This window comes from Salmo salar, chromosome ssa25, assembly GCF_905237065.1.
Source record: "Salmo salar chromosome ssa25, Ssal_v3.1, whole genome shotgun sequence".
NCBI lineage: Eukaryota > Metazoa > Chordata > Actinopteri > Salmoniformes > Salmonidae > Salmo > Salmo salar.
Window position 1 is genome coordinate 22,303,557 of NC_059466.1, and position 24,696 is coordinate 22,328,252.

A 24,696-nucleotide genomic window follows, 5' to 3' on the forward strand; every position below is an offset into this window, starting at 1 on the left:
CAGCAGTTTCACCCCGAGCTGTAAAATGGTTGTTATTCCATCCTGGGCCTTGTTGTTGTGCAGATTATCCACCTTTTGGAAGCGATTTACAATAGATTTACTCTAGTTGGGACATTTCCCGAGTCCAGCGCATGGCCTTGTTGTAGCCTGTAAACCAGGTTGTGTGGTTGGTACAGGAGGTTCATTCCATTGTTAGATTCCATTGAGCAAATGAGATATGACTGTTTGTTTATCATCTCTGACAGTTTAGCAAAATAATGCAATGGATGAGCACAATAACGCTGATGCGAATATATTGTCTCTCTCTGACTGAGTGGTTGTAAGGGCTTCAACATGCCTGGTTTCATCAGGTCATGGTCACAGTGTACCTTGTTTGGTAAAGTTATTGCACAATGAATATCTGATGTTTTCTCCAAGTGGTGACGTCCTGTTTCGGTGAATGTATTTTCCTTTTTAATTTCTGTTACATACACCCAGTGACTCATAAATACTTTATACAGTTCCTTCGGAAAGTATTCAGACCCCTTGACTTTTTCCAAATTTTGTTACGTTACAGCTTTGTTCTAAAATTGATGAAATATTTTTTTTCCTCAGTCATGTACACACAATACCCCATAATGACAAAGTGAAAACAGGTTTGTAGAAATGTTTCCAACTTTATTAAAAATAATAAACAGAAATACCTTATTTACACAAGTATTTAGACCCTTTGCTATGAGACTCAAAATTGTGGGCTCCCGAGTGGCGCAGCAGTCTAAGACACTGCATCTCAGTGCTAGAGGTGTCACTACAGACATCCTGGTTCAAATCCAGACTTTATCACAACTGGCCGTGATTGGGAGTCCCATAGGCCGGCGCACAATTGGCCCAGTATCATCGGTGTAGGCCGTCATTGTAAATAAGAATTTGTTCTTAACTGATTTGCCTAGTTAAATAAAGGTATATATATTTTTTTTATGAATTTAGCTCAGGTGCATCCTGTTTCCATTGATCATCCTTGAGATGTTTCAACAACTTGATTGGAGTCCACCTGTGGTAAATTCAATTGATTGGACATGATTTGGAAAGGCACACACCTGTCTATATAAAGTCCCACAATTGACAGTGCATATCAGAGCAAAAACCAAGCCATGAGGTCGAAGCAATTGTCCGTAGAGCTCAGAGACAGGATTGTGTTGAGGCACAGATCTGGGGAAGGGTACCAAAAAATGTCTGCCGTATTGAAGGTCCCCAAGAATACAGTGGCCTCCATCATTCTTAAATAGAAGAAGTTTGGAACCACCAAGACTCTTCCTAGAGCTGGCCCGCCCGGCCAAACTGAGCAATTGGGGAGAAGGGCTTGGTCAGGGAGGTGACCAAGAACCCGATGGTCACTCTGTCAGGGCTCTAGAGTTCCTCTGTGGAGATGGGAGAACCTTCCAGAAGGATAAACATCTCTGCAGTACTCCATTAATCAGGCCTTTATGCCAGACAGAAGCCACTCCTCAGTAAAAGGCACATGACAGCCCACTTGGAGTTTGCCAAAAGCAACCTAAAAACTCTCAGACCATGAGAAACAAGATTCTCTGGTCTGATGAAACCAAGATTGAACTCTTTGGCCTGAATGCCAAGCGTCACGTCTGGAAGAAACCTGGCACCATCCCTACGGTGAAGCATGGTGATGGCAGCATCACGCTGTGGGGATGTTTTTCAGCAGCACAGACTGGGAGACTAGTCAGTACAGAGAGCTCCTTGGTGAAAACCTGCTCCAGAGTGCTCAGGACCTCAGTCTGGGTTGAAGGTTCACCTTCCAACAGGACAACGAACCTAAGCACACAGCCAAGACAATGCAGGAGTGGCTTCGGGACAAGTCTCTGAATGTCCTTCAGTGGCCCAGCCAGAGCCCGGACTTGAACGCGATCTTAATTCTCTGGAGAGACCTGAAAAAAGCTGTGCAGCAATGGAGTATGAGCCAACCTGACATAGCTTGAGAGGATCTGCCGAGAAGAATAGGAGAAACAACCCAAATACAGAGGTGCCAAGGTTGTAGCATCATACCCAAGAAGACTCGAGGCTGTAATCGCTGCCAAAGATGCTTCAACAAAGTACTCAGTAAAAGGTCTGAAAACCTATGTACATTTTATATTTCTGTTTTTTAATTTTTTATAAATTAGCAAACATTTCTAAAAACCTGTTTTTGCTTTGTCATTATAGGGTAATGTGTGTAGATTGATAATGGAAAAAAAACTATTTTAGAATAAGTCTGTAACCTAACAAAATGTGGAAAAGTCAAAGGGTCTGAATTCTTTCCGAAGGCCCTGTATACATACATAAATACAGTCATTTATAGAACATATTCCTCTATAGAAAATCGGCCTGCTGTACATGTGCCTCTAACATGAAAGACATGCTTTGGGGCAGAGTTGAATGAAGGACACCCATGCACGGTGACCCTTGTTTCTCTAAATGCCTTGATCTCTGTGAAGTACTATAGGAAGTTACTGTGTGTCATGTGTAAAAAAAAACAACACTATCTTAGATATGCCTCCATTAAATATCTCATGATTCATCGTCTAACGATTAAATGGAGCTTTAAGACCTGACACAGCTCTCATTTTCTGCCCAGGCTTCCGCCTACCCCCTCCAAACCAGCCCAAATATACATATATGGTTGTGCCCTAGGAGGACGGAACATACTGCTTCCTGGGAGATAATATTTGTGGCGCTCTTAATCCGCTCGTTGTGGGAGGCACAGGGATTATATTTGTGTCTAAATTTAGCCTCCATGGCGCCCCTGTCCTCAGCTACAGTACAAGCTGATAATCTATGTTTAAAGGATGGTGGTCTTGGCTGGGTCTAGTGCTCCGCCGTGCCTGTGTCTGTGTCAGCCAGCAATCCAGGATCACACAGAAAACAGACCAGGGGGACTGGCCATTACAGTATAATTCACATGACATAACCTCTATTTTATTTCTCTCTGCATTGTTGGGAAGGGCCCATAAGTAAGCATTTTGCTGTTAGTCTACAACTAACGAATACAATTGAGAGTATTCTGTTGCTATCACTTGGTAAACAACAAATGTACACTACCATTCAAAAGTTTGTGGTCACTTAGAAATGTCCTTGTTTTTGTAAGAAAAGCAACATTTTTGTCCATTAAAATAACATACAATTGATCAGAAATACAGTGTAGACATTGGTAATGTTGTAAATGATAATTGTAGCTGGAAATGGACGATTTTTTATGGAATATCTACATAGGCGTACAGAGGCCAATTATCAGCAACCATCACTCCTGTGTTCCAATGGCACGTTGTGTTAGCTAATCCAAGTTTATCATTTTAAAAGACTAATTGATCATTAGTTTGAGAACAGACGCCTCACAATTCCTCAACTGGCAGCTTCATTAAATAGTACCCGCAAAACACCAGTCTCAACGTCAACAGTGAAGAGGCGACTCCGGGATGCTGGCCATATTTCAGACTGGCCAATAAAAATAAAATATTAAGATGGGCAAAAGAACACAGACACTGGACAGAGGAACTCTGCCTAGAAGGCCAGCATTCTCAAACTAGACACACTAATGTACTTGTCCTCTTGCTCAGTTGTGCACCGGGGCCTCCCACTCCTCTTTCTATTCTGGTTAGAGCCAGTTTGCGCTGTTCTGTGAAGGGAGTAGTACACAGCGTTGTACGAGATCTTCAGTTTCTTGGCAATTTCTCACATGGAAAAGCCTTCATTTCTCAGAACAACAATAGACTGATGAGTTTCAGAAGAATGTTCTTTGTTTCTGGCCATTTTGAGCCTGTAATCGAACCCATAAATGCTGATGCTCCAGATACTCAACTAGTCTAAAGCAGGCCAGTTTTATTGCTTCTTTAATCAGAACAACAGTTTTCAGCTGTGCTAACATAATTGCAAAATGGTTTTCTAATGATCAATTAGCGTTTTAAAATGATAAACTTGGATTAGCTAACACAACGTGCCATTGGAACACAGGAGTGATGGTTGCTGATAATGGGCCTCTGTACACCTATGTAGATATTCCATACATATTCCAACATTAACAATGTCTACGCTGTATTTCTGATCAATTTGATGTTATTTTAATGGACAGAAAATGTGCTTTTATTTAAAAAACAAGGACATTTCTAAGTGACCCCAAACTTTTGAACGGTAGTGTATTTAAATACTACGGTGGTGGAGCTTCCATTTGGGGCGGCAGGTAGCCTAGCAGTTAGAGAGGCAACTGGAGGGTTGCCAGTTCATATCCCGGGTCTGACGGGAAAAATCTGTTGGGAAGTGAGCTGGCAACCAGAGGGTTGCTGGTATCAAATCCTAGATGCCATTGCTTGCTGTTGTGACTTGTGCAAGGCTCTTTGTCATTATGGGGTAATGTGTGTTGATAAGGAACAACAACAGCTCCTAGTGTGGCAGCCCCCCACACCTCTCCAAAACCTGTGTGTGTCTTTCAGAGGGGTTGGGTTAAAAGTGGAAGTCAAATTTCAGTTTGACTTAGTTTGCAATTGACCAATAAAGTCATCTTAATTTCAGATCAAGGCACTCTTGAATTCTGAAAAACATTATAATAAGGAGAATGCAGTCTTTAAATTGTCCTTATTTGTCTTGGTTCAAACCCCAGAACGGGATCCATATTTACAGTTATCCAAGGTCAATTGGAAGGCAGTATCCCCCATCCTCCCCTTCCCATTCCTTCCCCTCTCATCTCCTCTCCTCTAATGCTTGATGGCTCTCCTCCTAATCACAATCTGTGGTCATGACAACAGCTCTCTGGAACAGAAATACAAGGATGCTAAGACTCCAGCTAAGAGAGACCGCAGTCACAGGATTCTTAGGTGTAAGTAATGGGAGTATGGGCCTACTGGGAGGAGCACCAGCAATGGGCGTATGGGCCTACTGGGAGGAGCACCAGCAATGGGAGTATGGGCCTACTGGGAGGAGCACCAGCAATGGGAGTATGGGCCTACTGGGAGGAGCACCAGCAATGGGCGTATGGGCCTACTGGGAGGAGCACCAGCAATGGGAGTATGGGCCTACTGGGAGGAGCACCAGCAATGGGCGTATGGGCCTACTGGGAGGAGCACCAGCAATGGGAGTATGGGTACTGGGAGGAGCACCAGCAATGGGAGTATGGGTACTGGGAGGAGCACCAGCAATGGGAGTATGGGCCTACTGGGAGGAGCACCAGCAATGGGCGTATGGGCCTACTGGGAGGAGCACCAGCAATGGGAGTATGGGCCTACTGGGAGGAGCACCAGCAATGGGAGTATGGGCCTACTGGGAGGAGCACCAGCAATGGGAGTATGGGTACTGGGAGGAGCACCAGCAATGGGAGTATGGGCCTACTGGGAGGAGCACCAGCAATGGGAGTATGGGTACTGGGAGGAGCACCAGCAATGGGAGTATGGGTACTGGGAGGAGCACCAGCAATGGGAGTATGGGCCTACTGGGAGGAGCACCAGCAATGGGAGTATGGGCCTACTGGGAGGAGCACCAGCAATGGGAGTATGAGCCTACTGGGAGGAGCACCAGCAATGGGAGTATGAGCCTACTGGGAGGAGCACCAGCAATGGGAGTATGAGCCTACTGGGAGGAGCACCAGCAATGGGAGTATGGGCCTACTGGGAGGAGCACCAGCAATGGGAGTATGGGCCTACTGGGAGGAGCACCTGTAATGGGAGTATGAGCCTACTGGGAGGAGCACCTGTAATGGGAGTATGAGCCTACTGGGAGGAGCACCTGTAATGGGAGTATGAGCCTACTGGGAGGAGCACCTGTAATGGGAGTATGAGCCTACTGGGAGGAGCACCTGTAATGGGAGTATGGGCCTACTGGGAGTAGCTCCAGCTTGCCCTGTGATAGGCTTATACCTATCCAATCCTTTCAGATGAACAGATTGGGGGAAGAGACTAAGGATTGTTTCTGGACAGAACCACTGTCTCTGGTTTTGTCTAGGTTGACTCTAGATGGAACCATCCCCTCCTCCCCAATTATTATTTTATAACCTTGTAACACCCTTCTCTGTCTCTCTCTACGCCCCTGTTCCTTCAGCTCTATTTTCAGCGTATAGACATATCTTCTCTTGTCCCCATTCATCTTCCTGCAGGCAGGGCTGCTAGTGGCATGGAGCTGGGCTGTGTGTACCCTGTGATACTCATGTGAGCGTATTTGTCTCTGAAGCTGCTCTTTTCTTCCTCTCTCTCTCTCGCTCTCTCTTCCCTGCCGTCTTTATCTCCATCCCGTGATGAAAGAAAAGAACACAGACAAATATATCAAAAGATATAATTACTCAATTTTAGTCACCCCCTCCCTTTTTAGATACAGTGGCAAGAAAAAGTATGTGAATCCTTTGGAATTACCTCGATTTCTGCATAAATCTATCCAAAAATTTGATCTGGTCTTCATCTAAGCCACAACAATAGACAAACACAGTCTGCTTAAACTAAAAACACACAAACAATGATATGTTTTCATGTCTTTACTGAACACACCATGTGAACATTCACAATGCAGGGTGGGAAAAGTATGTGAACCCTTTAATTTAATAACAGGTTGACCCTCCTTTGGCAGCAATAACCTCAACCAAACGTTTTCTGTAGTTGTGGACCAGACCTGCACAACGGTCAGGAGGAATTTTGGACCATTCCTCTATACAAAACTATATCAGTTCAGCAATATTCTTGGGATGTCTGGTGTGAACCACTCTCTTGAGCTCATGCCACAGCATCTCAATTGGGTTGAGGTCAGGACTCTGACTGGGCCACTCCAGAAGTCATATTTTCTTCTGTTGAAGCAATTCTGTTGTTGATTTACTTCTCTGTTTTTTGTCGTTGTCCTGTTGCATTACCCAATTCTGTTGAGCTTCAATTGACGAACAGATAGCCTTACATTCTCCTGTAACATGTCTTGATAAACTTGGGAATTAATTTTTCCGTCGACGATAGCAAGCTGTCGTCGACGGTAGCAAGCTGACGATAGCAAGCTGTTACCCCACTGCAAGAGTGGGGTAACATCTCACAGCAAGAACTGGCAAATCTGGTGCAGTCCATGAGGAGGAGATGCACTGCAGTACTTAACCTCTTGGGGCTAGGTGGGACGCTAGCGTGCCACCTGTGGTGCACTCCATCAACAGCAGGTGCATTTCAAGAGCGGCAAATTTGAATCCAAATAAATGTCAAAATTCAAATTTTTCAAAAATACAACTATGTTACACCATTTGAAAGATAAACATCTCCTTAATCTAACCACGTTTTACGATTTCAAAAAGGTTTTACGGCGAAAGCATAAATTTAGAGTATGTTAGGACAGTACATTTACAAGAGTTGTGTGTAATGTTTTGTCAAGTCAAAGACAGGGTCACCAAAACCATAAAACCAGCTAAAATGATACACTAACCTTTTACAATCTCCATCAGATGACACTCCTAGGACATTATGTTAGACAATGCATGCATTTTTAGTTCTATCAAGTTCATATTTATATACAAAAACAGCGTTTTACTATGGCATTGATGTTGAGGAAATCGTTTCCCTCCAATAACCGGCAGTCAAGTCAGCGTCACAAATTAAATAATTAAAATTAGAAAACATTGGTAAAATATTATATTGTCATTTAAAGAATTATAGATTTACATCTTTTGAACGCAATCAACTTGCCAGATTTAAAAATAACCTTACTGGGAAATCACACTTTGCAATAATCTGAGCACTGTGCCCAGAAAAATACGCGTTGCGATACAGACTAGACGTCATGTTGGGGAGATCTAAAATCGAAAATACTATGTAAATAATCCATTACCTTTGATTCTCTTCATCAGATGTCACTTCCAGGTATCACAGGTCCATAACGAATGTAGTTTTGTTCAAAAAAGCTCATCATTTATGTCCAAAAATCTCCGTCTCGTTAGCACATGATGTAAGCCAGCCGGACTTCTCGTCATGAACGAGGGGAAAAATATATTTCCGTTCGTTCAAACATGTCAAACGTTGTATAGCATAAATCATTAGGGCCTTTTTTAACCAGAACATGAATAATATTCAAGGTGGACGAATGCATAGCCTTTTATAACGTATTGGAACGAGGGTACCCAACATGAAGTAGCGCGCCAGGTGTCTAATGGGACATCACCGTTCCATGGCTCTTGTTCGGTCAGATCTCCCTCCAGAAGACTCAAAACACTTTGTAAAGGCTGGTGACATCTAGTGGAAGCAATAGGAAGTGCCAAAATATTCCTAAACCCCTGTGTTTTTCAATGGGATAGGTTTAAAATCAATACAACACATCAGGTATCCACTTCCTGTCAGAAAATGTCTCAGGGTTTTGCCTGCCAAATGAGTTCTGTTATACTCACAGACACCATTCAAACAGTTTTGGAAACTTTAGAGTGTTTTCTATCCATATATAATAAGTATATGCATATTCTAGTTACTGGGTAGGATTAGTAACCAGATTAAATCGGGTACATTTTTTTTATCCAGACGTGCAAATGCTGCCCCCTAGACCCAACAGGTTAATGCAGCTGGGCCAGCAAAGCAGCCCCAAACCATGATGCTCCACCATAGTTGACAGTTGGGATGAGGTTTTGATGTTGGTGTGCTGTGCCTTTTTTTCTCCACACATAGTGTTGTGTGTTCCTTACAACCAACTCAACTTTAGTTTCATCTGTCCACAGAATATTTTGTCCAGATGTTCTTTTGCGAACCTCTCTTTTGCGAACCAGTTTTTTTTCAACAGCAGTGACTTCTTCCGTGGTGTCCTCCCATGAACACCATTCTTGTTTAGTTTTTTATGTATCGTAGACTCATCAACAGAGATGTTAGCATCTTCCAGAGATTTCTGTAAGTCTTTAGCTGACACTAGGATTCTTCTTTACCTCATTGAGCATTCTGCGCTGTGCTTTTGCAGTCATCTTTGCGGGACGGCCACTCCTAGGGAGAGTAGCAACAGTGCTGAACTTTCTCCATTTATAGACAATTTGTCTTACCATGGACTGATGAACATCAAGGCTTTTAGAGATACTTATGTAACCATTTTCAGCTTTATGCAAGACAACAATCCTTAATCTTAGGTATTTTGAGATCTCTTTTGTTCAAGGCATGGTTCACATCAGGCAATGCTTCTACTGAATAGCAAACTCAAATTTTTTTAGTTTTTTTTGAAGGGCAGGGCAGCTCTAACCAACATCTCCAATCTCGTCTCATTGATTGGACTCCAGGTTAGCTGACTCCTGACTCCAATTAGCTTTTGGAGAAGTAATTAGCCTAGGTTTCACATACTTTTTCCAACCTATACTGTGAAAGTGTAAATGATGTATTCAATATAGACAAGAAAAATACAATCATTTGTGTGTTATTAGTTTAAGCACACTGTGTTTATCTATGGTTGTGACTTAGACAAAGATCAGATTAAATTTATTGACCAATTTATGCAGAAATCCAGGTAATTCCAAAGGGTTCACATACCTTTTCTTGCCACTGTACATATAAACTCAGCAAAAAAAGAAACGTCCCTTTTTCAGGACCCTGTCTTTCAAAGATGATTAATAAAAATCCAAATAACTTCACAGATGTTCATTGTAAAGGGTTTAAACACCATTTCACATGCTTGTTCAATGAACCATAAACAATTCATGAACATGCACCTGTGGAACGGTCGTTAAGACACTAACAGTTTACAGACGATAGGCAATTAAGGTCGCAGTTATGAAATCTTAGGACACTAAAGAGGCCTTTCTACTGACTCTGAAAAACACCGAAAGAAAGATACCCAGGGTCCCTGCTAATCTGCATGAACGAGCCTTAGGCATGCTGCAAGGAGGCATGAGGACTGCAGATGTGGCCAGGGCAATAAATTGCATTGTTTGTACTGTGAGACGCCTAAGACAGCGCCACAGGGAGACAGGATGGACAGCTGATCATACTCGCAGTGGCAGACCACATGTAACAAGACCTGCACAGGATCGGTACATCCGAACATCACACCTGCGGGACAGGTACAGGATGGCAACAACAACTGCCCGAGTTACACCAGGAATGCACAATCCCTCCATCAGTGCTCAGACTATCTGCAATAGGCTGAGAGAGGCTGGACTGATGGCTTGTAGGCCTGTTGTAAGACAGGTCCTCACCAGACATTACTGGCAACAACGTCGCCTATGAGCACAAACCCACCATCGCTGGACCAGACAGGACTGGCAAAAAGTGCTCTTCACTGACGATTCGCGGTTTTGTCTCAACAGGGCTGATGGTCGGATTTGCGTTTATCGTCGAAGGAATAAGCGTTACACCGAGGCCAGTACTCTGGAGTGGGATCGATTTGGAGGTGGAGGGTCCGTCATGGTCTGGGGCGGTGTGTCACAGCATCATCGGACTGAGCTTGTTGTCATTGCAGGCAATCTTAACACTGTGCGTTACAGGGAAGACATCATCTTCCCTCATGTGGTACCCTTCAGGCAGGCTCATCCTGACATGACTGTCCAGCATGACAATGCCACCAGCCATACTGCTCGTCCTGTGCGTGATTTCCTGCAAGACAGGAATGTCAGTGTTCTCTCAATGCCAGCGAAGAGCCCGGATCTCAATCCTATTGAGCACGTCTGGGATCTGTTGGATCGGAGGGTGAGAACTAGGGCCATTCCCCCCAGAAATGTCCGGGAACTTGCAGGTGCCTTGGTGCAAGAGTGGGGTAACATCTCACAGCAAGAACTGGCAAATCTGGTGCAGTCCATGAGGAGGAGATGCACTGCAGTACTTAATGCAGCTGGTGGCCACACCAGATTGTTCAGGGACACATTATTCCATTACTGTTAGTCACATGTCTGTGGAACTTCTTCAGTTTATGTCTCAGTTGTTGAATCTTGTAATGTTCAAACAAATATTTACACATGTCAAGTTTGCTGAAAATAAATGCAGTTGACAGTGAGAGGATGTTTCTTTTTTTGCTGAGTTTAATAGTAGTTGTGAGGTCAAACTTGGATCAGTTAATTGACAGCCTGCCTCTTAACGGACTATTGAGTACTCCTTTAAACGGCATAGCATGTTCTCAGGAAACCATTCAAGCATTCACAGCCAACCTTCAGACTTGGATAAGGAACGGAGGGCCACAACGTCCCTGAGAACAACTCCCAGTGTCAACAGAAGCTCAAGAGATTAGTCGATCATGTCATGTCAAGCCAACCTGACTCCCAGGCAGTCCCCCCATGGCCTAGTGCTGAAATCGAGCTGTCGCTGCCTCTTCTCTCTCTTTGTCTCCAGATTGAATATAGAAAAGTGAAACTAGATGAGCTCATCTTCATCCACACTGTCGTAGTGTTGTGTATGTGTCCTGTCCCGACCACCAAGTGGAAACACAGATAATAGACAGCCCTATCAGTTACCTTGTTCTCAGGGAAGATTACCTGACTCCACACACTCTCTCTCTGTGTTGAGTGAAGAAAGCCTCTGTTCTCCAACACCATTGGGACATACATTTTTCAATAGCATAGATTGCTAACACTCAGCACAGTCACATAGCCAGAAGTAATTGTGTTTTTCAATAGCGTAGATAGCTACTTGTCTTTAGCACTCATCACAGCATAGTCAGTCAAGTAGTCAGCCCACTGGAATGGTAATGGGGCTGACGTATTGATAACATACATGATAAGGTGCTGTGGCGGCGGCTATTGTTACTGTAGAAAGTCATAAAGTCTTCCCATGAACATTTTGTTTTGACAGGGAGTCATGCTGAGACCAAGGTCTCTTTTACAGATGAGCCCTGGAATTACAAAATAATATACACATCACTACAAAAAGCAATGCAGAGATACAAAACACAATCATTGAAAACAAACACATTGTTCTGTAAAAAGGTCAATCAGCCGTCTGAATTGCCCTAGAGGCACCAAATCATCCAATTTTAGAGAGTTTGGGAGATTATTCCACAAGTAAGGTGCAGATTTACCTAGCCTCATACGAATCATCTTGGTTTCACAAGCTTACATACATTCTTTTGTATTTTTTGTAACTTTTAACCACTTTTTCTCCCCAATTGGTAGTTACAGTCTTGTCCCATCGCTACAACTCCTGTATGGACTCAGAAGAGGTGAAGGTCGAGAGCCATGCGTCCTCTGAAACACGACCCTGCCAAGCCGCACTACTTCTTGACACAATGCTTGCTTAACCTGGAAGCAAGCCGCACCAATGTGTCGGAGGAAACACTGTACAGCTGGTGACCGAAGTCAGCGTGCATGTGCCCAGCCTGCCACAAGGAGTCGTTAGAACGCGATGGGACAAGGGCATCCCGGCCGGCCAAACCCTCCCCTAACCCAGACCACGCTGTGCCAATTGTGCGCCACCTCATGGGTCTCCCGGTCGCGGCAGGCTGCGACACAGCCTGGGATCGAAATCTGGGTCTGTAGTTATACCTCAAGCACTGCGATACAGTGCCTTAGACTGCAGTTTTATATGCCTCCTATAGCAAAACTGTTGATGAGTCGGGTGGTGTTGATCTGTCTCAATCCAACAGACAGCTTAAATTCAACTCCGCGGCCCATGGGAGACTGGATACTCGCAAGGTGTAGGAGATCGGGGAGGCAGTCTGGCCACCCCTCTATCCGAGAAGATTCGATCCAGCTATGAAACAGCTTTGCCCCGCTTGAGACTGACCTACCAGCCCCAGGAGTCAGCACAGATCAGCCGGCGGCCTCCCAGTGGCACCCTCCCCCATGCCCACCGCAGTTCAGCAGGTCGTTTCCTCCATCGGATTCCATCACTACCACCAACATTGTGGGCAGCTCGATGGTGAGAGATATTGGCCTGGCTACGGTCTGTGGACCGACTACGGTCCGCTGTCACCCAGGAGCCCGTTTTCATGACATCAACTCTCTCCTGCCCACGGTTCTGGCCAACTACTCCAATATTGACACTATCGTCACTCATGTAGGTTTTAACAACCTTCGTTTTAAGAGGCCTGAGGAACTGAGGGAGGACTACAAATCATTTTTAAAGACCCTCGCTTACACAGGGTTGAGAATAATCATCTCTGGCCCCCTCCCATGCTACCGAAGGGGTTCGGAATATTTCAGCTAACTCTTTGCCATAAATGAGTACCTGAAGAAAGTTTGCAATGACAGGAAGGTCTCTTTTTGTGACAACTTTGATTTGCGAGGGAGCAACCAGCACTTTTTAAAAGAGACGGGATTCACCCTAACCGCAGGGGTTCCAGGATTATTTCCAGCAACATTGAAACTGTTAAAGAGACTGACGGACAGGGTCTGGTAGTGCTCCAGTTCTCCCTGTCAGAATAAGCAACAGAGGACTTGGAAAGCATATCAACTCCTGTAGGCATGGCACTATGAGTAACTATTATGAGTAACCTAATTTATCTTCCTTTAACTCCGCCTTCGGTGACAAGCTGTCATCTGCTACCATTCTGATAGATTGGAGACTGTCAGAAAACGTGGTTGTAACGTTAATAATCTGGTTGTTATTCCATTGGTTACCTGTAGGCAGATGCCCCAGGGCAAAGTAGCCCACACTCATTGAATATGGCGCTTTTAAATGTTCGAGCAATCAATAGCAAAACCTATCTTCTCAATGACATCATGACTGAGCTCAAAGTTGATTGCATGTTTCTCACTGAAACATGTCTGTCTTCAGACTGTAGTGCTTCTCTTATTGAAGCCTCCCCGAGGATTACAGCTTTTCATACTCTATCAGAAAAGGGAAAAGGGTGGGGCGACAGACTCTATTTTTACTAATGCTCTCAGCTGTAAGGACATTTCATTTGGCAACTTTGGGTATTTTGAGCATCATGCTATACTGTTTAAATGTCGGCCACCAGTGCTGGCCATAACCCTGTATAGGTCACCAAAGCACTGCCCCGCTTTCTTTACTGATTTCTCTGAACTATTGTCTATTGTCCTTGAGAACTATGATAAAATCATTGTGTTGGGTGATTTTAATATTCATGTTGACAAAGAGACTGACTACAAGGCCATTGAATTTATGAATCTTTTGAGCTCTATGGACTTTATCCAACATGTTATTGGGCTAATACATAACCGCGGCCATACTCTGTACTTGGTTATTACCAAGGGGCTTTCTATTGACTTATCCTCAATTGTTGATGTTGCTTTATCTGATCACCACTGTGTATTTTGTACTACCTTGTTGCCCATAGCACAGGGTAATACTGAACGCATTATTAAGAAACTCTATCTTACCTCTGGAGTTGCTACAGGTTTTATTGAGTGTATGATCAATACTCCATCACCTATTTTGCCTTCCTCTTGTGTTGATTTATTTGATAACTTTAACTTCTCTAGGGCCAGTGGGACAAAATCGTCCCACCTACTCAACAGCCAGTTGAATCCCGTGGCGCGTTATTCAAATACCTTAGAAATGCTATTACTTCAATTTCTCAAACATATGACTATTTTACACCATTTTAAAGACAAGACTCTCGTTAATCTAACCACACTGTCCGATTTCAAAAAGGCTTTACAACGAAAGCAAAACATTAGATTATGTCAGCAGAGTACCCAGCCAGAAATAATCAGACACCCATTTTTCAAGCTAGCATATAATGTCACATAAACCCAAACCACAGCTAAATGCAGCACTAACCTTTGATGATCTTCATCAGATGACAACCCTAGGACATTATGTTATACAATACATGCATGTTTTGTTCAATCAAGTTCATATTTATATCAAAAACCAGCTTTTTACATTAGCATGTGACGTTCAGAACTAGCATACCCCCCCGCAAACTTCCGGTGAATTTACTAAATTACTCACGATAAACGTTCACAAAAAACATAACAATTATTTTAAGAATTATAGATACAGAACTCCTCTATGCACTCGCTATGTCCGATTTTAAAATAGCTTTTCGGTGAAAGCAAATTTTGCAATATTCTCAGTAGATAGCCCGGCATCACAGGGCTAGCTATTTAGACACCCACCAAGTTTAGCACTCATCAAAATCAGATTTACTATAAGAAAAATGTTATTACCTTTGCTGTCTTCGTCAGAATGCACTCCCAGGACTTCTACTTCAATAACAAATATTGGTTTGGTTCAAAATAATCCATAGTTATGTTCAAATATCCTCTGTTTTGTTCGTGCGTTCAAGACACTATCCGAATGGTAAAGAAGGGTGACGCGCACGACGCATTTCGTGACAAAAAAAAATCTAAATATTCCATTACCGTACTTCGAAGCATGTCAACCGCTGTTTAAAATCAATTTTTATGCCATTTTTCTCGTAAAAAAGCGATAATATTCTGACCGGGAATCTGTGTTTAGGTTCAAAGACGAATAAAAATAAAAACATGGGGTCGACTCGTGCACGCGCCTCAGCCCATTGTCCTCTGATAGAGCACTTGCCAAAAGCGCTAATGTGTTTCAGCCAGTGGCTGGAATTACATCATTCAGCTTTTTCCCGCCTTCTGAGAGCCTATGGGAGCCGTAGGAGGTGTCACGTTACAGCAAAGATCCTCAGTCTTCAATAAACAGAGTCAAGAAGCTCAAGGAATGGTCAGAGAGGGCACTTCCTATACAGAATCTTCTCAGGTTTTTGCCTGCCATATGAGTTCTGTTATACTCACAGACACCATTCAAACAGTTTTAGAAACTTTAGGGTGTGTTCTATCCAAAGCCAATAATTATATGCATATTCTAGTTTCTGGGCAGTAGTAATAACCAGATTAAATCGGGTACGTTTTTTATCCGGCCGTGTAAATACTGCCCCCTACCCCCAACAGGTTAATAGCAAATGAAGGGCAACAATTGATGCTATAGCTCAAGTAAAGTTGAAAAAAGCCACATCCAAAGGGAGAGACCCTTGGATGAGTGAGAAAACTTATATATGAAAGAGAAATTGCAGAAAGGCAGAGTGGAAGAGTGGAAGTGGAGAAAGTCAAAGTTGTAGGTCCATTATGATATTCTGAGAGAGCAACTTGCCATATACAACAAGGAAATTAGAAATGCCAGACGGGCTAATTTCTCTAACTAATAATTTGAGAGTGCTCTTCTCGACCATTAATGGCCTGATAAATCCTACCCACGCAAACCTATCTGAAATTTCCTCCATATATAAATGTTTGTGGCATATTTCAGAGATAAGATAACAAACATTAGGCTGGGTGTTACGTGCCTCCTAAGAGGAGGGAGGTGCAGGAATCAGGAGCAGGAGAGCAAGGAAGTCCAAGTGGCACAATCGTTTATTAAGGAGTCCCAACAACAACATGGGGGGAAACACGCCCAAACGAAGTCGCCACACACAGGGAAGAAAATACAACACACGGAGGAGAAACCCCTACTCTTAAACACATACCAAAACGGTAACACTACCGTGAGAAAAGAAAACCCCGTGGTGCAGACACGCACCCCTAACAGAGTAACCACAGCAAACAATCCCGCACAAAGACTAGCAGGCAGCGGAGGTAAATAAACCCATCAAAATCAACTAATAGGACAAAGGTGTGAACAAAACAGACAGACACAAACGAAAAGGAAAAATGGATCGGTGGCAGCTAGTAGGCCGGCGACGACGACCGCCGAGCACCGCCCGAACAGGGAGAGGAGCCACCTTCGGTGGAAGTCGTGACACTGGGTATCAGTCTAGCAAGACCTGATGAGAAGTTTGATGATACGTTTCCTAGCCTACCACACAAAGGCACTATGGATTTATTTTTGGTTGACACAGACATGATCAGGAAAGAGATATCACAACTTAAGCCTTCTACCTGCCTTCTCGATGCTATCCCCACCACCTTCTTCAAAACATTTTTTAATTGCATATCTGAAGAAGTGCAAGCTACTGTTAATCAAATCAAATGTTATTTGTCACATGCGCCGAATACAACAGGTGAAATGCTTACTTACAAGCCCTTAACCAACAATGCAGTTCAAGAATAGAGTTAAGAAAATATTTACTAAATAACTAAAGTAAAAAAATCGAATCAAATCAAAAGTAACACAAGAAAATTACATAACAAATACTAGGCTATATACAGGGGGTACCGAGTCAATGTGCGGGGGTACAGGTTAGTCCAGGTAATTTGTAAAGTGACTATGCATAGATAATAAACAGCGAGTAGCAGCAGTGTAAAAACAAAGTGGGGGGAGGGTCAATGTAAATAGTCCGGGTGGCCATTTGATTAATTGTTAATTGTTCAGCAGTCTTATGGCTTGGGTGTAGAAGCTGTTAAGGAGCCTTTTGGTCCTAGACTTGGCGCTCCGGTACCGTTTGCTGTGTGGTAGCAGAGCGAACAGTCTATGACTTGGGTGACTGTGACTTGGCACTTTCACTCAGGCACTTTCCCCACTGCACTGCACTTTCCCCACTGCACTTCACTTTCCACCACTGCACTAAAATCTGCTATGGTGAAACCCCTTCTGAAGCAATTTTCGGTCAAGCTCCAACCTTCCATTCTTAAGCAAACCTCTGGAGAAATTGGTTTTCAAACAGCTAAATATTTTTTTGAACTGTATTTAAAAAAAAATCTAATCTGGTTTTCAGGCCCACAACAGCACATTTACTACTTAGTTAAAGTAGTAAATTATCTTAGAGCCAACGTAGATGCCAAACAGCTCTCTGTCCTTGTACTCTTGGATTTAAGGGCTGCATTCAACACTTTTGATCATGATGTCCTTCTGGACAGGCTGGGGAGGAAAGGGCGTACCCCAAACTTTTGCCACAAAGTTGGAAGCACAGAATTGTCTAGAATGTCATTGTATGCTGTAGCGTTAAGATCTCCTTTCACTGCAACAAAGGGGCCTAGCCCGAATCATGAAAAACAGCCCCAGGCCATTATTCTCCCTCCACCAAACTTTAGAGTGGGCACTATGCGTTCGGTCAGGTAGCATTCTCCTGGCAACTGCTAAACCCAGATTTGTCCGTCAGACTGCCAGATGGTGAAGCGTGATTCATCACTCCAGAGTCCAATGGTGGTGAGCGTTACACCACTCCAGCCGACTCTTGGCATTGCGCATGGTGATCTTAGGCTTGTGTGAGGTTGCTCAGCAATGGAAACCCATTTCATGAAGCTCCCGGAGAGTTCTTGTGCTGACGTTGCTTCCAGAGGCAGTTTGGAACTCGGTAGTGAGTGTTGCAACCGAGGTCAGACGATTTTTACGCGCTTCAGCACTTGGCCATCCCGTTCTGTGAGCTTGTGTGGCCTACCACTTTGCGGCTGAGCCGTTGTTGCTCCTAGATGTTTCCACTTCACAATAACAGCACTTACAGTTGCCCAGGACAGCGATAGCAGGGCAGAAATTTGATGAACTGACTTGTTGGAAAGATGACATCCTATGACGGTGGCACGTTGAAATTCACTGAGTTCTTCAGTAAGGCCATTCTACTGCCAATGTTTGTGTATGGAGATTGCATGGCTGTGTGCTCAATTGTATACAGCTGTCAGCAACAGGTGTGGCTGAAATAGCTGAATTCGCTAATTTGAAGGGGTTTCCACATACTTGTGTATATGTATGTTACCCCTTGGCAGAGTTATCAGAAAGCACAGCATTGATTTTCACTGCTACGCAGACGTTACGCAAGTTTACATTTCTGTGTCACTAGAGGATTATTAGACTGTATTAGTGATTTAAATACTTGGATGGCACACAACTTCCTCCAGCTAAATCAAGACAAGACGGAGGTACTTATTGTTGGAGCCAAAGCACAGAGGGAGAATCTGGCCGCACAGATAAAACACCAGGTAAAAAACCTAGGTGTTATTTTAGATTCTGAACTCAATTTCAACTCACACGTTAGGAATGTCACCAAAATAGTTTTTTACCACCTAAGGAACATTGCCAAGGTCCATACATTTCTCTCTCAGGCTGATACAGAGAGACTCATCCATGCTTGTATTACAAGCCGGCTTGACTACTGTAATGCTCTCCTGTCTGGTCTACCCAAGAAAGCCATTGGTCAACTGCAAAACATACAGAATGCTGCAGCACGGGTACTGACCAAGACCAGACGGAGAGCATACATTACACAGGTTAAGGTCTCTGCACTGACTGCCTGTGAGTTTTAGAATACATTAAGATTCTTCTATTGGTTTTTAAATCAATCCACGATTGTGCACCCCAATACGTCAGACATGCTTTTACCCAGTAGGTCCCTCAGGTCCTCTGGCACTGGCCCTTTAACTATCCCAAAGCTTTGCTTTTCCTTCGGTTGCTTTTTAGTCATTCCGTTTCTATTGTTATTATTTTGTTTTTTATCCTCTTATGTTTGTTGTGTAGTAAATATTTCAGTTTTTATTTTCATTGTTTTTCTTTGTTTTTTTTCTCGAGTGAAGCACATTGTGTTGCATTCCCTGTCTGAAATGTGCTGTATAAATAAAGCTTGATTTGATTTGATGATGACCTAACTCAGTGGAGATGGAAGGAATCTCCAGCGTTAGAAATCCCTGAGATGGGGTCTGGTAGTTCGTACGTCTGTAGGTTAACAATGAAGTAAGGTACGGGGGAAGTTTGTTCAAGAGGGTTTTATAAACAAAAAGAGTGCAATGCATCGATCTATGAGGCTTCAAAGAGGACCAACCTACTTTCTGATACAGAATTCAGTGATGTGTACTGAACCTGTCGCCTGTAATAAAGCTTAGTGCACTACGATAAACTGCATCCAAGGGCTTCAATACAGTGGCAGCTGCATTCATATACTGTATTATAGACGATATCACCATAATCTATTACCGGTATGAATGTTGACTGAATTATTTGTTTTCTGCTATTTAATAAAGCCTATAAAGGTGTAATGACCTGGCCTGAAACCATATTCATGAACACTTAGAACATTTTGTAGCTAGGAAAGACTTAACCGGAGTTTATCAAAGATTCAAAAATGTTTTGATAGGCAAGACAGTTTAGAGACAGGGCGATAATTATTTAGGTCGGAGGGGTCAACACCAACTTTGTGGAGAGGGAGCACATGGGCCGCCTTCCAAACCCTGTGAATTGCAGCGAGATAACCGTCAGGTAAAAAATATGTCAATGATTCCGCAATCAGGGGAGCAAAAGAAAGGATCAAGTAAATGTGAGTTTTTTTTACAGCCATCTTAAGCAAGGCATCTAGCACATCACAGGTAGAACATTGTTGAAATGGGAACAAAGATTCACTAGAAGTTTATGGATCTTCCATCATGCCAAGTAGAGTCTGGGAGAGTGAAGAGCAGTCAACTCACTGACCAGGGTCAATAAAACCATCATTTCTTTAAAATAAAAAGCCTTCCAAGGTAAAATGCTGATTAAAAGCATCACTTTTCTCATGTTTCTCAGAAATGGTACCATTGAATTGAATAGACCAGTGGCAATCAGCCTTGAGTCAGAGCCACCTCTGTACCCGTGGTAACGGCCGATGCCATTCAGTAAGAGTGGTGCAGCGTGGGTATTGGAGAGGAGGAAGCAATCATGACTTTCAGACTATCCTATAATTTCTCCACTTTATACCCAGTTGTATTACTTCAGGGTGGAAAAAAAGGATAGGAATTAATTTAGCTTTTCATTCAACAGCTCTATCTGCTCCCTTATTCAATGTCTGGTTGGCTGGAAGGTACTGAGCACTGTGCTGTGTTCAATGTCTCAGCCAAGATACAGTATGTTAAGAGGTACTTAGTACTGATCCAAGACGAGTATTAAGGAAGAATCAGAAAGTGACCTGGAATGTTTTCTATTGAAGTAACTGGAGCTAACCCTTTCTCTCTCTCTACCTCTCTCTCTCTCTATATCTCTCTCTTTCTCTGTGTGTGTGTGTGTGTGTGTGTGTGTGCGTGCGTCTTGCAGCATCCTGTTTGCGGACATCGAGGGGTTTACCAGTCTGGCGTCCCAGTGTACTGCCCAGGAGCTGGTGATGACACTCAATGAACTTTTCGCCCGCTTCGACAAGCTGGCCGCGGTGAGAACACAGGCAACCACGCACGCACGCACGCACGCACGCACGCACACACACACACACACACACACACACACACACACACACACACACACACACACACACACACACACACACACACACACACACACACACACACACACACACACACACACACACACACACACACACACACAGGTGAACCCTGCAACCCTAGGATTGTACAGTACTCCTTCCTCCCACTTTGGAGTCCTTTCTTCTGCTAATTGAAATACCAGGCAGATATAGTTGATGTGTGAGTTTACTGATAACGAATTTGAATTCCCTGACACAATTCACTGTGTGGTTGTGTACCCCGCTGGTCTGCCAGCCAGGCCTCAACTCTCACCTCATTAGCCCACTGCAGGGGCCTGAGTCACAGCACACCTCCCAGACATAGACCCAGTCTCATCCAGACCCAGCATGGACCACTGTGACCTACCTGGTACTGGCACAGAGAGCAGAGCACACACAGGCCCATAGGCATGAACACATACATACTTGCATGCACAGGCACGTACACATAATACAATCTGCATACACACATAGCTGTGCACACACACGCACACACGCACATATGAACAGACACACACACACACGTATGTGCATGCGAAGACACTGAGAACTGCCCATCTCACTAGCCACGTCTTAGCTGACTCCAGTACACCTACACACATTCACTTTCATATGTCAGATTAATCACATAGACGTATTAATGATGCAGTCAGAAGGATTTTCTTAAATGCACTTAAATAGATTCAGATCCTGTCAGACGTTCCAAGGCAGTCGTGAACACACACACACACACACACACACACACACACACACACACACACACACACACACACACACACACACACACACACACACACTCTTTAATTTGTACAACACTAGGAGTGATTGTATGGATCCTGGTCTAAACAGAGCCATGTGCTGTGGAGACAGAAGACATTCAGGTGGCTATCATGAGACATGAGCCTGCTGCAGTCCTGTGCCCTGCCCAAGGGAGACACATACACCAACAAACACACACACACTCTCTCACACAAACCATTAGGCTAGATATTTACAGTACAGCACAAGGCCAGACTCACTCTGCCAAGCAACCATTAAGGTCATATCCAGGGCATGCTACTTAACTATGTGTTCTAGAAGACACATGTAGAATGATTACTCAAGCTTTCCATGTGATCACTCTGTGTTGCCACCCCACCAACCCAATATCTTTATAGCCTTGACTGCTGAGTTCTAAATAACAAACCATCAAGCACACACACACAATAGCCTATTTTCTGGATGGAGAGCAGCAGTCTTTTTACCTAACAAAGCTGTGTTGTTTACAGTAAGAATGAGGGAAATAATAAGCTATTAACAGTATTTTATACTGCAGTGAAATTGTATTAAAATAGGTAAAAGAAAAAGAGCAATTCTCTTTAACATACATGTCACGAGGACGTTTTGCAGTGCAGAATTCCCAGAAAGGGAAGATAAGTGATTCATTTAGTATTCTTCCAGACCTCTACGTTCCCACTGGTAACAATACATTTCCAGTGTCATTCATCACTATGTGAAAGTCCAAACTTGGTATTTAGATTTGGTATTTGTAAGCGACAGTACATTATATAGGGGTAATTATACACTGTATGTAAAACATACCCCATACACCACAGATCTAGTGCCGTCAGAAAGTATTCATACCCCTTGACTTATTCCACATTTTGTTGTGTTACAGCCTGAATTATTATAATTTTTTTTCTCTCACCCATCTACACACAAGATCCCATAATGACAAAGTGAGAACATGTTTAAAGGCATTTTTGCACATTTATTGAAAATGAAATACAGAAATATCTGATTTACATAAGGATCCACACCCCTGAGTCAATACTTTGCTGAATGCACATTTACAACTACAATGTAGTTGATCCATTCTCAGTTTTCTCCTATCACAGCCATTAAACTCTAACTGTTTTGAAGTCACCATTGGCCTCATGAAATCCCTGAGCGGTTTCCTTCCTCTCCGGCAACTGAGTTAGGAAGGACGCCTGTATCTTTGTAGTGACTGGGTGTATTGATAAACCATCTAAAGTGTCATTAATAACTTCACCATTGTCAAAGGGATATTCAATGTCTGCTTTTTTTTACCCATCTACCAATAGGTGCCCTTCTTTGTGAGGCATTGGAAAACCTCCCTAGTTTGTGGTTGAATCTATGTTCGAAATTCACTGCTTGATGGCGATACCTTACAGATAATTGTATGTGTGGGGTACAGAGATGAAGTAGTCATTCAAGAATCATGTTAAACACTATTATTGCATACAGAGTCCATGCAACTTATTATGTGACCTGTTAAACACATTTTTACTCCTGAACTTATTTAGTCTTGCCATAACAAAGGAGTTGAATACTTATTGACTCAAGGCATTTCAGCTTTAATTTGTAATTCATTTGTACAATTTTGAAAAACATAATTCCACTTTGACATTATGGGGTATCGTGTGTAGGCCAGTGTTCCTAGGCCGGAATTGAAAATATGAATTTGTTCTTAACTGACTTGCCTAGTTAAATAAAGATAAATAAAAATACAAAAATCTCAGTTTAATCCATTTGAAATTCAGGCTGTAACAAAATGTGTAAAAAGTCAAAGGGTGTGAAAACTTTCTGAAGGCACTGTAGTTTTATCCCAAGTGTTGGCAAAATGTGAAGCCAGCATTCGGTTGCCTAGATATAGTGGTCAGGTTTTAATTTGGAAAGTAATTATTTTCCACAGAGTTTTTAGTCATGAAGCAGAGGCTTTTATCCAGAGAGACTTACAATACCAAGTGCATTTCAACAAGCAGGCAAAAAACAAACACTTTTTGTGATCATCGTATGTAAAACCCTCCTCAAAGGAAATGCTACTAACACACTAACACATTATGTGTGTGTGTGTGTCTGTGTGTGTGTGTTTGTGTGCATGCACGTATGTGTATGTGTCAACAGGAGAACCACTGCCTGCGTATTAAGATTCTTGGCGACTGCTACTACTGTGTGTCTGGGCTGCCAGAGGCCCGGGCCGACCACGCATCCTGCTGTGTGGAGATGGGTGTGGACATGATCGAGGCCATCTCGTGAGTATGGCACGGCCAAATACATATATAGCGCCTTCGGAAAGTACTCAGACCCCTTGACTTTTTCCACATTTTGTTACGTTACAGCCTTATTCTAAAATGGATTAAATAAATACAAATCCTCAGCAATCTACACACAATACCCCATAATGACATTTTTACAAATGTATTCAAATGAAAAACAGAAATACCTTATTTACCTAAGTATTCAGACCCTTTGCTATGAGACTCGATATTGAGCTCAGTTGCGTCCTGTTTCCATTGATCATCCTAGAGATGTTTCTACAACTTGATTGGAGTCCACCTGTGGTAAAGTCAATTGATTGGACATGATTTGGAAAGACACACACCTGTCTGTATAAGGTCCCACAGTTGACAGTGCACGTCAGAGCGAAAACCAAGCGATGAGGTCAAAGGAATTGTCCGTAGATCTCCGAGACAGGATTGTGTCGAGGCACAGATCAGGGTAAAGGTACCAAACATTTTTTGCAGCATTGAAGGTCCCCAAGAACACAGTGGCCTCCATCATTCTTAAATGGAAGAAGTTTGGAACCACCAAGACTCTTCCTAAAGCTGGCCACCGGTCAAACTGAGCAATCGGGGGAGAAGGGCCTTGGTCAGGGAGGTAACCAATAATCCGATAGTCACCCTGACAGAGCTCTAGAGTTCCTCTGTGGAGATG

General features: G+C 43.2%; 1 protein-coding gene across 2 annotated transcripts in view; it reads left to right on the forward strand.

Moving 5' to 3' along the window:
- Positions 1–24,696, forward strand: part of LOC106586396 (adenylate cyclase type 5) — a 140,490-nt gene that overhangs the window by 84,218 nt on the left and 31,576 nt on the right. For both annotated transcript variants that reach the window (XM_014173622.2, XM_014173623.2), the window contains exons 4-5: positions 20,778–20,889; positions 23,887–24,014. In XM_014173622.2, coding sequence (XP_014029097.2) covers positions 20,778–20,889; positions 23,887–24,014 — 240 coding nt within the window. The remainder of the gene's footprint in view (positions 1–20,777; positions 20,890–23,886; positions 24,015–24,696) is intronic.